At 37.6% G+C, this 18,339-nt stretch overlaps 1 protein-coding gene across 4 annotated transcripts in view; it reads right to left on the bottom strand.

Annotated features, from left to right (window-relative positions):
• Positions 1 to 1,752: 1,752 nt before the first annotated feature.
• Positions 1,753 to 18,339, bottom strand: part of LOC147404648 (alpha/beta-Hydrolases superfamily protein) — a 49,199-nt gene continuing 32,612 nt past the window's right edge. For all 4 annotated transcript variants that reach the window (XM_086440683.1, XM_086440680.1, XM_086440684.1 and 1 more), the window contains 3 exons: positions 4,091 to 4,212; positions 3,329 to 3,500; positions 1,753 to 2,044 (listed from right to left, as the gene is read on the bottom strand). In XM_086440683.1, the coding sequence (XP_086296809.1) occupies positions 1,976 to 2,044; positions 3,329 to 3,500; positions 4,091 to 4,212 (363 nt within the window). In that variant the 3' untranslated portion in view covers positions 1,753 to 1,975. The remainder of the gene's footprint in view (positions 2,045 to 3,328; positions 3,501 to 4,090; positions 4,213 to 18,339) is intronic.

Raw genomic sequence — 18,339 nt, 5'->3', positions numbered from 1 at the left:
CCTATCTCACCCAGCAAACTACGGAGCAAACGTAGGCCCCCCCTGACTACACTACAACTACACTATAAAGAAGTAGGCCCAGATCTCACTCTAGTATCTCCGAATCAAGGCGTGAAACTCTTCTACAGAGGCTAGAGTTTGGATTTTGTTTTGGAGAAGGGATGAAAATTTTGTAAATTTCTCCGAAGTTTAGTATTTATAGTTACCTAGGGACTTAAGTGTCATTTTAAACATTATTTTCTTTTATTTAAAATCTGTCTCAAGCTCCGATTTTAATGAATTTATAGTCCAGTTTAGGTAATTTTTTTATACAGACCTAATGGTACACTCGAATTTTCTAGCAAGAAAACTTTCTATGTGGCCAATCTTAGCTAAAAATCCTACAGATATGCGCATAATATGATGATCATTACCTCGAGATACATGTTGAATATTCAAGGCATTACATGAAGTCTCATCATACAATGAGCTTTGGTCCAGAATTTGTGTCGTACCTGCTAAATGTCATCTTCAAACTTCAACCAAAAATCCCTCCATCTTCTCCCCAAGTCAGTGGTCTCCAAGCTCTTTAACTCTTTGGTAACCTTTTTAGAAAATCCTTAATTTATATAATAATATAAAAAAATTTAAAATAAATTCCACCATTTTCTACCCGTTGTAGAAACCCTTTATTTATTATTTATTTATTTTATGAAATTTCATTACTTCTTTCTGAAAATGAAAGAATGAAAAATCCAAGGATTGAGTTAGATAGAATTTTAAGGTTGCAGATGAGTGATTTTGAAGATGATGAAAAATCAAGAATTTAAGGTTAAAGTAGATTGAATGTTAAGGTTACAAAAATGACTGGTTTGGAAGATGAAAAATCAAGGGTCAGAGACGAGGGTGGGTCGAGTAGGGATGAGACCAAGCCTATTTTGGATTTAACTCGGGCCAGGCCTGCTGAGTCATTTCAGGTCCATACTTCAGGTTGGGCTTCCTTCCAAGGGTGGCCTATGTGCCATATGACTCTAACCCGGTCTGGGTGCGATAATTGCAGTTTTTGGATAATGTATAGGATCCCAATATGAGTCCAACGAGAAAAAAAATCTAAACCCAACCCAAACCTCATTGTCCATTGGGCTTGTTGTCTCAAGTTTTAATCCAAAACCAAGTTACTGAATACCCAAACCTCATTGTCCATTAGGCTTATTGTCTCAAGTTTTAATCCAAAACCAAGTTTCTGAATACCCAAACCTCATTGTCCATTGAGCTTATTGTCCTAAGTTTCAATCCAAAACCAAGTTACTGAATTTAGATCCAGACCCATCGATGCCTTGAATGGAACACCTTGAATCAACCAAAAGTTACTGAATTTGTAACTCTTTAATTATCTTCTACATCAAACACCTTGAATGATTTATGATTCAAAATTAAAATACTTAAATCCATTATATTCGTCACATCCTATTTATAAGTACTTTTTATGCAGTAGAAGAAATGGTTTGCACTTTATCTAAACAAACTTTTGTTTCGAGTCAAAAGTCGTAACAGCACTAACCTTGCTTATCTGTTTTTAGAACCAATCAACAGTGTTAACGAGAAACATAGAACAACTTTAGAATCGACTTTGAGGTTGTGGGTTCAAGTTCAGCTTACCCTTCCAAAAAATAATATATATATAAATATAGTATAACTTTAGAACACATTATTTGTGTAAGAACATTTTGAATTAGATCCATGGAAATCAAACCAACTGAAACTGCAAGAAGATAATGCAAAAAATAGTCATATATAAGTCAATGAACGGATGGATGGATCCAAGTAACAAGTGTAAATGTAAACTTACAACATTACATAGGGAGAATTGATTTACGAACTACTGGTCGAATTCTACAACATATTTCTTTTCTGGCAATTCTCTTTTCCAACTAGTTTTTGTGAGGGAGGTTGGGAAAGATTCCGAGGTGCACAATTGAAGAACACACTGTCTAATCTAAGGTTTGGATCCTTGAAAGGATGATGAAAGAATCCTGAAGAGACCATCTGGATTATCAGCATGGACCTGTCAAAATGTTTGGTAGGTATGAGAAGCACTAGAAAATTTATAACTTTAAAAAGATTCAACACATCTGAAAGAAGTGACAGAATCTTCAAAATTTACAAAACTATTAGCACTCTTTATAAATCATAGAGACTATAAATCATAGACTGGTTAAGAACCAAGCTTCAACCATGGTATTTGAGTGTGTTGTGTATGAGATGTCTTGTATTCTGTTACGCAACACAGAGTTGCAGGGATGCAAGGGGCAGCGCCCCTGTCAGGTAATATTTTCTATTTCTGGGAAGCAACTCCAGCCTTTATAAATAGAGATCTCCAGGGCTTTAAAACTTGAGAAAATAGTGATTGTTCTACTCTGTGGACGTAGGCACACTGTTGAAGCACATAAATCCTTAGTGTGCGGTTTTTGCCTCTTCGCTGTTCTGTTTTTTCAGTGGAAACCCGCGTTTTTTCACTTTGCGTAAACCATTTAGAAGATAACCTCTTTAAGTAATTATTTATAGAGAATGAAGTTAATGATCAACTCTAGAAAGAGGTATACATTGAGAGGATGCACCATTAAAAAAATTGATGGTCAGGAAATAACCCAAAGTGATCATTTACGTTATCTTGGATATATGAGATTTAAGGAGAATATTGCCCATAGAACTAGAGCAGGGTGGTTAAAGTGCAGATGTGCATATGGAGTGCTATTTGGCCAACACGTTTTAATAAAATTAACAAGATTGTTTTTTTACGAGTAAATTAAAAAGAAATTTTTTAAGACAGACAATAAAACTGGTTATGATATATGGACTGTTAAGCAATCAGGAAACAACACGATCGCAAAATAAGCGTATCAGAGTTGAAATGGATGAGAGGAAAGACTAAAACAAGATACAATTAGACATGGCATATGCATGAAAAGGTAATAGTAGTCTCACTAGGTGATAAACTGGGGAAAAGTAGACTGAAATGGTGAGTTCATGTGAAACAAGACTTATAATAGACAAGAAAGAGTAAAGATAAAATTGCCACACCAACTTTGCCAATGCCACTCCCATTCATGTGTAAATCACCAAAGAATTGTACACATCTTGAGTGGTGTTGGTAAAAGTTGGTGTGGCAATAGAAGCTCTCTAAAAAAATAATGTGGATTGAGAAAGTGAACAGATTTCATCACTTAACTAAAAGAAGACGTACTTTTAGAGAATTGAATGGAGGTCAAAATGATTTGTTCAGCTGACTAAGACATTTGGGATAGAGCTTTGATAATGATGATGTAGTTATGTAGACAGACTAACATACCCAATGTCCAGCATCTTCAAGCACGTGCATTTCAACCCCACCTCCTTCATTGGAAGCCAAATCCTCGGCAGAATGAATCCTCTGAAGATCTTCAAGAGCCCACCTGTGTAAGCTGCGCTCGGCTTTCAAGAAATTGAAATGAACACCTTGAGGCACGTTCTCAACAATTTTCCTGCATGAATTAAAATGAGAAGGAACATGGTGGAGCTTGCCAACTTTATTTTCATCGTAGTGCTCAAGATGGGGGATAAAAAAAAAGAGAAACATTTTCCTTACTAACATAGTAAGATTTTAAGCCTTACTAAGGGTTGTTTTGCTCAAATGGATTACCACATTAGCAATCAAATACCACAGCCCTCTAGATTTCATGGAAAAACTCGGATCCAAAAAAAAAAAAAAACCAAAAAACATTTTCTTTTGGGCTTGATCCAAGGTTTTGAAAAAAGACGGCTATCGAACTTCCTCCTAGCTCCCAAATTTGAAATTAAAATTCAACAGTGAATTTTTTTTTTTGTTTTGGAATTTGTGTTTTTTCAAGGTTCATAGAAATTTGTCCTATACAACCTTGAAGCATCGAATCATGTTTTTGGATGCCACAAAGTGAGCCCAAGGACCCTTAGTAAGGGTGGAATTCTTACTAACTTACTAAGGCTAGTCGGACTCAAAAAAATGTTTCTAACAGGAAGATTGCCAAAAATAATTAAAATAAATAATACAGCAAAATAAGGAATAAGTAACACATGTCTTGTTGACTGGGAATACCATAAGTTTGTTTCTTCATATGATTTATACATCTCAGCAATGCCTTTTAAGTCGAAGACCCAAGAGAAGCTTGACGATGATGAACCAGGAAGACTGGACTTGTGGAGATTGGTTACCACCCACTGATAAAGAAACAAATAACTAAGATTAGGAGGAATAAAAAAGACCATAAGATTTTGGAGGCTGAGAAGATGCTATCAGCACATTCATTAAGTGAAACTACGATATAATAAGACCAAAATAAAATTGTCCATTTTAAGCATAGAACTTGTTTTTTCTAGAGGCTGGAAAGTGGATCAGTGGGGCAAGTCAACTTGGCCAAGTAAAAACTCCACTCAACATGTGTCAAATCTATCACCCCTAAAGAAAGACACCATTATAGAGGGATTTAAGAAAAGCACCAACCCCATGAGATTTTTGTCAATGCAAAATAAGAAAAAAAAAAAAACCCTACATTCACAAAGCAGGTCTGAATGTGGAAGAGATCTGATTATAGCATTAAATGTTCCAAATATTAAAACACAATTGTATAGTTAATCTTGTCGGTAAAGTTCCCATCAAATTGGTGCCAACCGTGATTGTTTACAGAATAATTGCCGGCCATCATCATCAAACCTCACCCTAATATTTTGGGATTGGCCGAACGGATTATGTTCCTCTATTCAATTCTAATGAAACCAGGACCAGGTTTTGATGCAGGAGCATCACTTCTACTGCAGTGCATTACCGTACCATTATCACTGTAGCATTACTGTTTCATGTTATTGTTGGGGTACTATTCACAGTATTTTTGGTTTTTAGTTATGGGGTATTTCAATCTTTTATTTATCCTTAGTTAAGTTATAATTTATGACAGAAATTAGTTGTGTTCAGGGGGGAGCCTTTTCTCATTCCTGGTTGCACAGAACAGCAGATTTGTTCTCCATTGATCCTTCTTCCTTTTCATCCCACCCAAAATCAGATTAGATCCTCATTCGTTCGAGAGATTTTTCCCTCTGCATAGAACTTGGTATCAGAGCGAATAGATCCCTGTTTTTTCTGCTATGACAACCTAGAAAGGCGAGAGTTCCTAGATTGAATTGAACCAAACAGGACACGTTAAAGATGCAAAATCTACAGTGTAAAAAGTGTGTGAAAGCTCAAATGGTGGAACTAGAAGGCAATGGGACCCTTAGATCCATCTAAAGGAGGATTTGAAGAAGATGAAGTGGATTTTGAAAACAATTGTTTCATGGTCTGATTGTTTGAGAACAACTTGAACGCATTGGACTAGAAGAGTGTTTGATGAGAATACTTGATTTGAATGATGTTGGAGTAAGAATTGAGATACCCAATTTAGATAGAAGAATGCATGCGGAGGGTTTTCTTGTCTGGAAAATTACTTCCAGTGGAAGTCCATGGCTAAAGATCAAAATGTGTTGTTTGTAAAGATGAAGGGTTCTGCTCTAGAATGGTGGAAACAGTATGAAAAAACAACGTATTAGACAAGGAAAAATGGAAAACCAAAAATCAACAATTGGTATCACATGAAGAAGAAATTGTGCAAGCAAAAGCTACTGACTGATTATAACATGATACTTTACGAGAGATTCCATGGGTTGTGACAACATGATAATGAGTATAAAAAAGTAAACAATTGAGTTAAATAATATGTCTACTCATGTGGGGTTGAATGAGAGTGGTGAGCAAATAGCTGTTATGTTTCTGTTTTGCCTATAAATAGGCCATCAAATGTAGTTGTAAACAAGTTTAGTTGAATAAAATAAATTCGAGAGAGATTTTTCTCTCTTCCAACTCAACTTCTCTAGAAGTTTTCACAAAAATTAGTCTAAATTTCCAGATTTGATTGCATCATTTGGTATGAGAGCAAAGGGAATACGATCTAATTTGTAGAGAAATTCAATCCAATATCAGATCTATAGAAGTTGCAGATTTTGCAGATCTATTTTCAGTTTCAGATGTGAATATTTCAGATCTGTTTCTAAGTCCAGATCTGTTTGAAGATTTTCAGATCTGTTTCAAATTTCAGATTTGTTGAAGATTGCAGATTTTCAGATTTGTTGAAGTTGCAGATTTTTCTGATCTATTTTTAAATTTTAGATCTGAAAATTTTGGTGTTCAACCATTGAAGTTGTGCCCTTAGGTATTTGGAATGAATCGACAACCACGAGGACGAAATCAACGTGGTCGAGGACGCACCACTGCCTCTATTAATCCTGAAGGAAATGGGGCAACACACCGTCCTAATCCGCAAGGTGAAATGGAACACCTTCGAAGACAAGTTGAGGCTTTAAACTGAAATGGTTCAACGACTTCAACCTCCAATGGAGTAACCTCAAAGGGCTCAAATTCCTCGTTCTATGTTCGGAGACAATGATACTTATAGCTGGAGCACCTTCGACTTCGAAAATCCTTTGGGATGAATTGGAATAGTAATTTCCGATTAGAGAATAATATCAAGGTAGATTTACTGGAATTCCAAGGTAGCCTCAATCTGGAAGAATTTGTTGATTGGCTAAATAGTCTTGAACAATTTTTTAAGTATTATGAGGTTGCCGGAGTATGGAAGGTTAAATTAGTTTCCATCAAACTCAAGGATAGAACCTCCGTATGGTGGAAACAATTGCAAATGAGTCGAGTTCGAAGAGGTAAAGGGAAGATCAAGAATTGGGTGCAAGATGAGCATCACAAGAGGTGATTGATAAATTGAACCTCAAGACCGAAGAACATTCATATCCTTACAAACTATCATGGTTTAAGAGGGGGGCTGAAGTTAGAGTTACCAAGAGGTGTTTGATTACTTTCTCCATCAAAAGAAGCATTTTGATGAGGTGTGGTGTGATGTTGTTCCCATGAATGCATGCAAACTTCTAGAACACTATGATGATGTTTTTCTTCTTGAATTGCCTCATGAGTTGTCTCCTATGTGAGATATCCAACATTACATTGATCTAGTACCCGGTTCAACCCTTCCAAACAAGGCAGCTTATAGAATGACACCTAAAGAGAAGAAGAGTCTTAGAAACAAGTGGAAGAGCTCTTGCAGCGAGGGTACATAAGGCCTAGTCTCAGCCCATGTGCAGTGCCAACACTATTAACTCCCAAGAAGGATGGTTCTTGGAGAATGTATGGATACTCGGGATATAAACAAGATAACTATCAAGTATCGTTTTTTGATTCCTAGGTTGGATGACATGTTGGACTACTTAGTGGATGCAAGAGTGTTTTCCAATATTGATATCCAAAGTGGGTACCATCAAATTAGAATCTAGCTAGGGGATGAATGGAAAACCACTTTCAAGAAACACAATGGGCTCTTTGAATGGTTTGTCATACCATTTTGACTCACCAATGCTCCAACCACATTCATTAGAGTGATGACTCAAATGTTGCAACCTCTTTTGGGAGTGTGTGTGGTGGTCTACTTTGATGATATATTGGTTTACAGCTTTGGATTGAAGGAGCATCTATTCCATCTTCAACAAGTGTTTGATTTCTTGAGGAATAATTTGAAGCAATGTAGCTTTGTTATTGGTAAGGTGATTTTCTTAGGGTATGTGGTGCCCTTTATTGACTCATGGATGAAGACAAGGTCAAAGTGATTGTAAATTGACCTACACCTAGCATTCAAGAAGAGAAGTTTCCATGGTCTTGCCACTTTTTATAGAAGGTTTATCAGAAATTTCAGCACCTTAATAGCCTCTCTCATGAGTGCCTTAAGAAGAAGATAGTTGAGTGGACATAAGAAACCCAAGATAGTTTTATGCTCTTGAAGAAGGTACTTACCAAGGCTCCCGTTCTAGCTTTACCTGACTTTGATAAAACTTTTGAACTAGATTGTGATGCATTAGGAGTTGGAATTGGAGGTGCTCTTAGTCAAGAAGGACAGCCCATTGCCCTCTTTATTAATAAGTTGAATGGTGTCAAGCTCAAGTATTCAACTTATGATTTGGAGTTCTATGCCATAGTACAAGCTATCAAGCATTGGGGGTACTATTTGGCTTACAAGGAGTCATTTTTTGTACCAACCATGAAGCTCTTAAGTACATCAATAGCATATTTCATCTAAACAAACGACATGCCAAGTGGGTGAATTTCTTACAATAGTTCACTTTCCCTCTGAAGTAAAAGTTGAGTATTCTTAATAAGGTAGTTGATGGGTTAAGTCGAAGAGCTACTTTATTGATAGAGAAGAGGAATATAGTGGCTGGTTTTGATAGTTTTAAGGATCATTATCAAGAGGATCCTTATTTCGCTCTTATTCTACATACAATTCAACAAGGTAAATATCCTGGTTTCTACTCAAAGATGGCTTTCTTTTCAAGGGTTTGAGGTTGTGTGTGCCAAAATGTTCCCTACGAGAGAAGCTTCTTGTTGAGTTACACAATTTGAGTCATTTAGGTCAAGAAAAGACTCTTCCATTGCTTCAAAAAGATTACTTTTGGCCAGGAATTACAAGGTATGTTCAAAGGTGCCATGTGTGCCAAAGGGCAAGGGTGTGGCTACTAATGCGGGATTGTACTTACCACTTCCGATACCTAAAAACCTTGGTTATGCATTAGTATGGACTTTGTGTTGAATCTCCCACCCACCAAAAGAAAGAATGAGTTTATCATGGTGATTGTGGATCGATTCTCCAAAATGGCGCACTTTGTTCCGTACTAGAAAACTATGGATGCTTCACATATTACTAAACTATGGGTTGACTTGGAAGGTTGTCCATCGGTCTTGGACTTGAATTTTACTTCCACCTTCAGGTTCAGAATGTTTTCTTGGGAAGAAAAAGAATTGGGCCGTCCTCCCCTTTACTATTTGTTGGTGTACTTGGAACTTTAAAGGAGAGGAATAGGAAAATCTTCAAAGGAGTTGATAGCTCCCTTCATGACTTAATTTTAGGTATCATGGGTTCGTGTTTTACTGGTGTAAAGCAGATTCTGATTTTAAGGGTGTATTTTTTGAAGATTTTGTGTTTGGATGGATACCTTGTGTGGTGGATGAGTGTTGTTAGTTGTGTTACTTGTTTGTACTCCTTTGCAGGCCAGACACCTCAACCATTTGTTTTTGCTCTAAATAAAATTTGTTAACCCATGAAAAAAAAAACCTCCATATACCTAGATACAACTCTCTTCATTGTCAAGCATTCTCAGACCCGGACCACATAAAAGAATACTCAACTTGGACCACATAATAGATAATGAATCTAAAATGACCAGCTATATAGTAACATAGCATGAGCAAAAAGGACAAATGAATACCATGTTATTATATCTTTTGAAAATGGATAAATTTATGAGTGCCATAACAGAATTATTGTAGACTTATAGAATGAAACAAAGCCCACCTACAAATATTTTATATTTACTATTAATTTAATGAAGAGATTTACTTGAAAGCCAATGTTTCATGAAATTTGATATACAAAGTCCTAAAAAATATTCAGACACCATATCTAGAAATCAAAAACATAAATTTTCCTATGCAACTTAAACTAGGACAAATACTTTAATAGGACCAAGACAGAATAAGTGTAGGGCACTCCTTTGGATGAAAGCCAAAGAAAATTTATGTTATTTAAATTCAATTATCCATGATTAGAGATTGGTGAGGATGTGATTCAAACAATTAGGGTTCTGATGCAAATCAAATTAGAAATTTAGACTAATTTGTGTGAAAACTTCAAAAGAAGTTGAGAAGTTAAGTTGGAAGAGAAAACTCTCTCTTGAATCTATTCAATTCAACTAAAAACTGATTTACAACAACATTCAATGGCCTATTTATATGCAAAACATAAACAAAATAGCCCAAGTGAAATGACTACATTACCTTTACATGAACACTTAAGTAAAAAAAGAAAAATTAAGAGAAACTAACAATACTAACTAACTTCAACAAACAATTAACAAACTTCCTCCAACAACTAACTTGGATTGCATCATTCTCCCATCTTTAAAAGAACTCGAGCACGAGTTCGGCGACATAATAGGGCAGCAAATGTTGAACATTAAACACATTAGATGTGTTTAAATGTGGAGGAAGTGGCACCTTGTAAGCTTTATCGTTGATGCATCCAATACCTTGCAAGATCCCACTTTGTGAGTTTTAAGTTTGGTGTATAAACCACCCGGCCACCTATCTTTGCTAAAAACCACTGAAACCAATTCGCTTACATCGTACACAACTCTCCTCTTGTGAAGATCATCAGCTTTCTTGTATTTGTTGTTCGAACTCTCAATTTGGAATTTCATCTGTGCATGAAGATCCTTCATAAATGACGTCGTATCTTGCTCATGGATTTCATACATATTCTTCATCATTTTTTCCACATCTTTGCTTGCTCTACCCAAGTTTGGTAAAGGAACCAAATCTCGTTGAGTTATAGAAAGTCCCAATGCAAAGTCCTTGCCAATATCGACCCACGGAGGCTTAGGAATTGATAATGGCTCGTAAAGTCTCATGTTTTGTGCTTGATCCTTTGAAGCTTGAAAATTTTGGCATCTCTCAACATACCATGTTATATCCCGCCGCAACTTAGACCAAAAGTATTTATCCACAACTAAAGCCATTATCTTGTCTTGCCCAAAGTCCTCCATTATGAGGCTCCACAATAATATATTGCAGAAATGAGCAATCCAAAATACACAATTGAATTCCTTTGAAAAAGAATCCATCATTCAATATGTAGTCATCACATACCCCAATCTTGCAATTCTCCACAATTGGACCAAAATAGGCATTGTCCTCATACACATCCTTGAGGCAATCAAACCCAGTAACTTCTGAAGACGAGGTGTGCAAGCACAACACATGTGTGGTAGAAATGTGTGCAATGTCATCATAAATAGTGAGAGTGGCTAAAACCTAGAGAAGACTTTCACCTTCATCCAGTTTGGTAATTTCATCAAACTCATCATAGACTTCTTTATCATAAATTGGTTCATCGTTGTAATCCACATGTTCCCCACTTTCTTCACCTTTATTCGGTCTAGTAATTTCATCAAACACATCATAGGTAGTAGAAAAGATATTGGTTCTCAACCAATATTCTTCATTCTCATGCTTTGGAATAAGAAGTCTTTTTCATCATGAGTGCTAATCCCTCTTCTTCATCAAGATTTCCACCAATGTCCTCATTGGGAGGTTGATCATAAATGGGTAGCTCTTCATTTGGTTCCGATTCCACCATTTCCTTAAAAATAGTGTTTTATTATGAGGACCATTTGCCTTCTTACAGTACGAAGACTTGTGTCTAGGCTCAACACATTTGTAGCACTTGAAGTTGCCACCTTGGAACTGATTTCCAGCCCCAAATCGATTTGTATGGGACTGATTAGGGGCATTAGGAATAGACTTTGCTTATTATCTAACCCTAGTAGCACCACTCGTACTCATACTCGTGAGTTTTCAGCCTTGGTATCAACTCGAAATAGTTGTTCGGCCCTAGAGTTATCTTGAGACTGTTCTCCAATACATTGGTATATTCCTACTTTGTTGTTTTTACACCAACAAAACTCGATTATAGACCTCTGAAACAGTCCACAACTTTTGTAAACTAAGAATATCTTTGAATATAAGCTTCTAGCCACAAACATACCTCTTGTAACCATTTGTTCATCAGTTTCTTTCTAATCAACTGTTGTTGCGAATTGATAGAACTCCTCGGTGTATGCGACCATACTCCCATGTTGTCGAAGATTGTGCAAGGTTTTATACATGGTTTACATGTAATTGAAAGGAGGAAATTGATCCTTAAGCTTCTTCTTCATCTTGCACCAATCATTGATTGTCTTTTTACCTCTTCGAACTCAACTCACTTGCAATTGTTCCCACCAGGCGGAGGCTCTTCCCTTAAGCTTGGTGGCAATTAGTCTCACATCTCACTCCTCGAAAACCTCATAGTTAAAAATAAGAGAAAAATTGTTAATCCATTGATTAGCCCTAATTAGGCTTAAAAGGTATTACATAATCTAAGTAGAGGAAAAGACTAAAAAGGACACATAGAGACTTATTTTAACACTCCCCCTCAAGTTAGTGCGTGGATATTAACAACGCTTAACTTGGACAAGACACCTTCAAAGGTGATTTTACTAACACCTTTAGTAAGAACATCATCAAGTTGTTAAGATGTAGGAACAAAGGGAGTACAAATCTGTCCAGAAACAATCTTTTTTCTTATGAAACGACGATCAACTTCGATATGTTTCATTCTGTCATATTGAATTGGATTTGCCGTTATATTAATAGCTGATTTATTATCGCAATATAGTAAAAATAGTACTGGCACAGGAAGACATAGATCAATTAATAAGATCTTGAGCCACAACTCACACACTCCAAGTGCCATAGCTCTGTATTCTGACTCAACACTAAATCGAGAAATCACATCCTGCTTCTTACTGCGCCAAATTACCAAGTTACCACCAACTTTAGTACAATACCCAGAAGTAGAACGTCTATCAGTCACTGAACCAACATAATCTGTATCTGTCCATGCCTCAACACGGAAATGACCATGATTACTGAACAAAATACCTCGACCAGGACATCCCTTAAGATATCTAAGAATACGATAGACTGTAGTAAGATGAGATGTTCGAAGCGAGTGCATAAACTGACTTACAACGCTAATAGCATAAGTAATGTTTGGGCGAGTCATAAACAAATAGATCAATTTTCCCACAAGTCATTGATATTGCCCAATATCCAACACACTCCACCCCCCCCCCCCCCAAAATCAGTCAACCTGTGATTCTTCTAAATAAAAGTATCAGCAGGACGAGAACCAAGCTGACCTGAGTCACTGAGTAAATCAAGGACATACTTTCGTTGAGAAATAAATATATCGGACTGGGATCGCGCAACCTTAATACCCAGAAAATAGCGAAGATGCCCAAGGTCTTTAATCTCAAATTGACGGCCTAAGTAAGTTTGTACCTTAGTAATACCATCATCATCATCTCCAGTAAGAACAATATCATCAACATAAACAATCAAACCAACATTTTTACTCTGGGAGTGATGCAAGAAAAGGGTGTGATCAGCCGAACTCTAATGGAAGCCAAACTGATGCATGGCCTTAGTAAAGCGCTCAGACCATACACTAGGAGATTACTTCAGGCCATAAAGAGAACGTTGAAGACGACAGACATGTGTAGGAGAAACAGATGTAACAAGCCCTGGAGGTTGGACCATATAAACCTCTTCCTGAAGATCACCATTGAGAAAAACATTCTTGACATCTAACTGATATAGAGGCCAGCCTCTGATAGTGGCAACAGAAAGAAGAACGTGAATGGTAGTCATTTTGGCAGCTGGAGCAAATATCTCCTGATAATCAATGCCATAAGTCTAAGCATAACCTTTGGCCACCAGACGGGCCTTATAATGAACAATAGAACCATCCGGATTATGCTTAAGTGTGAAAACCTAGCGACATTCCACAGCTTTCCTTCCAGGAGGGAGAGGAACAAGTTCCAAGTCTAAGTCTTTTCAAGAGCATTCAACTCATCAATCATAGCTGCTCGTCACTTAGGATGGGCAATAGCATCTGCAATAGTACTAGGAAGAAAAACAGCGGAAACAGAGACAAGACAACTCCGATTGGAGGGTGAGAGTGCAGAATCAGATAAATAATTAGACATAGGATAAGTACAAGTGCGCTTACCCTTACGAGTGGCAATAGGATGATCATCACAGGGTATAAAAGGAGGCGGATCTGGAGGCAAAGAGGCGAGCTGGTCTGGCATAGAAGTGATGGTAGTATCGCGTGAACTCCTAGAGTAAACCTACAGAGGAGGAGGTGGCAAACTGACAGGGGTGGAGAGGAAAGAACTGGTAAGGGAAGAGGAAAGGAAACAGGAAGGGGATCATCCGGGGAGTCTAGGGGAAACCACTCAGATTGAGTGCCAATGGACTCATTGTAGTATGGGGTATGCTTAAAAAAAGAAACATCCCGATAAATGAAACACCATCGAGAAGGAGGATGATAACACCAATAGCTTTTCTGGGTAGAGGAATAACCTAAAAAAATACATTTTACAGTCTTAGGTTCAAGTTTAGTACGAGTTCGGTCAAGAATTTGAACAAAACATACACACCCAAACACATGCGGAAAAAGGGGGCGATCTTGATAGAGGGGCGTGGAAAACTGAAGAACCCTGGAGGGGATTCGATTAATAAGGTAAACCGCAGTAAGGACGGCATCAGCTCAATAAGATTGTGGCACGTTCATACCAATAGAGATGGCACGAGCTAACTCTAAAATATGGTAATTTTTTTCTTTCTGAACGACCATTCTGCTGAGGGATCTTAACATTGGACATTTGATGTTCAATGCCAGACTCTAAACAAAGTTTGCAGACCTCACTATAGGTGTACTCAGTACCATGATCAAAACGGAAGGTCTTGGTGGTACGAACAAATTGAATTTGAATCATAGCCAGAAATTGCTTAAAGACCCCACAAACTTCACTCTTGTGTTTCATAAGATAGACCCAAGTGGTACGACTGTGGTCATCAATGAATAAGACAAAATAACAAAAACCAAGAATGGATGGGATCGGGGAAGGACTCCACACGTCAGAATGAATTAGGTCAAATATAGCAGGTGCAATAGTATTCATACTAATAGGATAGGAAGAACGCACATGTTTAGCTAATTGGCAAATTTCAGAAGAAAAATCAAGTAAATTGTTATTATTAAATAAAGTAAGGAACATGTGTTTCAAATATCCAAAAGAAATGTGGCCTAACCGTAATGCCAACGCATTACAAGAGCCTTATTAGATTGACTACTACTACTAATCTGGGAAGCAAAATAGGTGCTAGGTAAATCGGGTACGTCCAAGAAATATAATCCATTCACTTCACGTCCAGTGCGAATCGTCCTCTTCAACCCTAGATACTGAAAAACACAATGAAAAGGATAAAAAATTACACTGCAATTCAAATTTTTGGTAATGCTACTAACAGATATAAGATTAGTAGAGAGTTGAAGAACATGCAGTGTGTTAGTCAAGGATAAAGAAGATGTAACTGGAAAATGACATTGATCAGCTACAGATGACAAAAAACCATCAGCAAGGCGAATCTTGCGATGACCAGAACAAACACTAAGTTTTGAATAGGGTGGACATACCGGTCATGTTATCAGAGGCACCAGAATAAATGACCCATGGTGAAGAAGTGGTGGAAACACTGTGTGCAGATGCAAAGGTACCTGAGTGAGCGAATGTAGAAACCGGCTGAGATGAAGTCTCCATCTGATTGAAGAATTTCCTGAACTTTTCAAGCTTAGCCTGAGATAGAGACACCGAATCTGATGAGGATGTAGTAACTGAAGGAGGTATTGAATCAGTAGTCGACTGAGAAACTACATGAGCTGAAGATCGTTTAAACTGTTGACGTTGCTGACTAGGCCAACAATGAAGTGCATAACATCGAGCCTTCACATGACCCAACTTTCCACAATGATCACACTTATGTCGCTGACAGGTAGGCATAGACCCACTGGAGGGTTGTGGAAAAGATAGGCGAGCAAACATAGCAAAGTGATCTCCCAAAGAATGAGGTAGGACAGCTGTGCAACGACTCTCATCTGCCAAGACATACGAATACGAGGTCTGTAGAGACCAAAAATGATCCATACCCAATAAATGAACTCTCGCATACTCAAACTCATCCTGGAGACCAACTAGAAACTGAAAAACCCGATTCTTATCCAAAATCGACGAATATAATGTCTCATCAAGAGGGTCCTTCCAGGCATTAGATGAGGAATAGAAGGTCAACTCTTCCCACCAAGCACATAGTTGTGATATATAAGTGGTAACTAAAGAGTCTCCTTGTAAAAGACAAGAAATCTCACGCTCCAAGTTGAAAATCCTGACATTGTTTGGACGTTGTGAGTAAATGCTCTTTGCGGAATACCATACCTGTTTTGGTGTCGAGAAAAACATAAAACCAGCCGCAATGTGTAGTTGCATAGAAGTAACTAGCCAAGAACGGACCATAGAATCATTAGCAAACTAATGGGAGTAAGAACTGTCGGTCTGTGCACATTGTTTGTCCACCCCTGTGAGGTAACCGATCTTCCCTTTTCCACCAATGAACATTTCAACTGATCATGCCCAAAGAAGATAATTAGGACCATCTAATTTCACGGTAGTAATTTGATTACCTGGAAAGTCGGTTAAGTGAGAAGGAGAACCACTCAATCCATTATTATCACCAGTGATCGAGGAAGAGGATGTCTCAGAGGCCATCAAAGAATCCGAATACTTTGGTTGGAAGGGAGTTCAAATAAGATGAGGACACGACTTCCTAGGATAAAGTGACTGCAACACCCTAAAGGTGACAATACACGATCAAAAAAAGCCGTGAGAGCTGATTAAACACTGTTGTGGGTTACTCGAGCAGTCATTCTCGCAAGCGTAGAGATTCAAGGAGTAATATTGCTGTTAGTACAGCTTCAAACAACACCTTGCTATAATCACAGACCTCTGTAGGTGTTCAAAAACACTATTGCCACCCTCATATAACCCTTACGATAATCGAAGGATAAAAAATCAGTCACCTGCTGTGATCTCAAGACTCATAACAATAATCTGTTGTTTCGCACAAGGCAGGGTAGTCACCTACTGGTGTCGCCTGTTGAAAACAATCACCTGCTATGATCAAAAAGGAAAGAAGAAAACCCAGATAACCATCCACTAGTGTCGCACAAGCACCTGCTGTGATCGCAGGGCTCAAACAACTATCTACTAACGTCGTACCAGGCAGAGCAGCCACCACTGGTGTCGCCTGCTCAAGAACTATCGCTTACTGTGATCGCAAGAGTTGAAACAAGCTACTTTGGGAGTCGCAAGGTTCAAAGACAGTCACTATGGGTGTCGTAAGTCTTAAACAAAGCCATTGCTGTGAATATTGCCTGATCACAGGCTCTAAACAGTTGTTAACTCCCTATCGCATGATGCGATTGGGGTATGTTGCGATGGAGAACCCCTATAAGGGTGATATGAATTGAAGACGAGTGTAGGGTGTTGTTTTAACAAAGAGTAGGTCGATGGAGTTTGTCGCAGAAGAAGGGGTGGGAGGTTGATGGAGGTAGAGTACCTGGGCTCTGATACCAAGTTAAAAATAAGAGAAAAATTGTTAATCCATTGATTAGCCCTAATTAGGCTTAAAAGGTATTACATAATTTAAGTAGAGGAAATGACTAAAAAGGACACATATAGACTTATTTTAACACTCATAATACTCGAAAACTCGTTTAGGAGTGTTAATTCAATCAACAAATGCATCCAGATTGAAGTTACTTGAAATTCCAAGAGATCTATCTTAATACTATTTTTCAATCGAAAATTACTATTCTAATTCATCCCAAAAGGATTTCAAAGCTAGAAGAGCTCAATATCATTGTCGCCGGACATAGAACGAGGAGTTTGAAGCCTTCAAGGTAGCTCTATTGGAGGTTAAAGGCACTGAACCATTTCAGGCTACCACATTTCCTTTTGGATTAATAGTGGCATTGGCATGTCCTCGTCTTCGTGGTTGTCGATTCATTTCGAACCACCAAAGTCTAACAAGTCTGGCAATCTGCAATTTCAACATATCTGAAATTGGAAACACGTCTGAAAATTCGTAATCTTTGGCAAATCTAAAAATCTGCAATTCAACAGATCTGAAAATATGCAGTCTTCAACAGATCGGAAATAGGACTGAACTTCTCTCCAAATTAAATTGAAATCCTTTCACTCTAATACCAAATGATGCAATCAGATCTGAAAATTTAGACTAATTTTTGTGAAAACTTCAAGAGAAGTTGAGAAGTTAAGTTGGAAGAGAAAACTCTCTCTCGAATCTATTCAATTCAACTAAAAACTGATTTACAACTACATTTCATGGCCTATTTATAGGCATAACAGAAACATAACAACCCAAGAGAAATGAGTACATTACCCTTACATGAAAACTTAAAGTAACAAAACAAAACTAAAGAGAAACTAACAATACTAACTTCAACAACTAACTGACTCTAACAAACAGCTAACTAATTAACTCACTCACTCCAGCAACTAACTTAGACTGCATCATGTTCCACATGTATTAAATGAACTGAAAGGAAATTTTCCAAAACAGTAATAAGACAAGACATGCTTTATGGAGCTAAATGTTGGGCAATGAAAGGACATTTTCATAGAATGAACTCAATAGAGATGAAGTAGTTGAGATAGAACAGTGGTTCAACTAAG

Source organism: Akebia trifoliata, chromosome 4, assembly GCF_017979445.1.
Source record: "Akebia trifoliata isolate Shusen 1 chromosome 4, ASM1797944v1, whole genome shotgun sequence".
Taxonomy (NCBI): domain Eukaryota; kingdom Viridiplantae; phylum Streptophyta; class Magnoliopsida; order Ranunculales; family Lardizabalaceae; genus Akebia; species Akebia trifoliata.
Note: the sequence above shows the minus strand (reverse complement) of the source record. Positions and strands in the feature narration are given on the sequence as shown.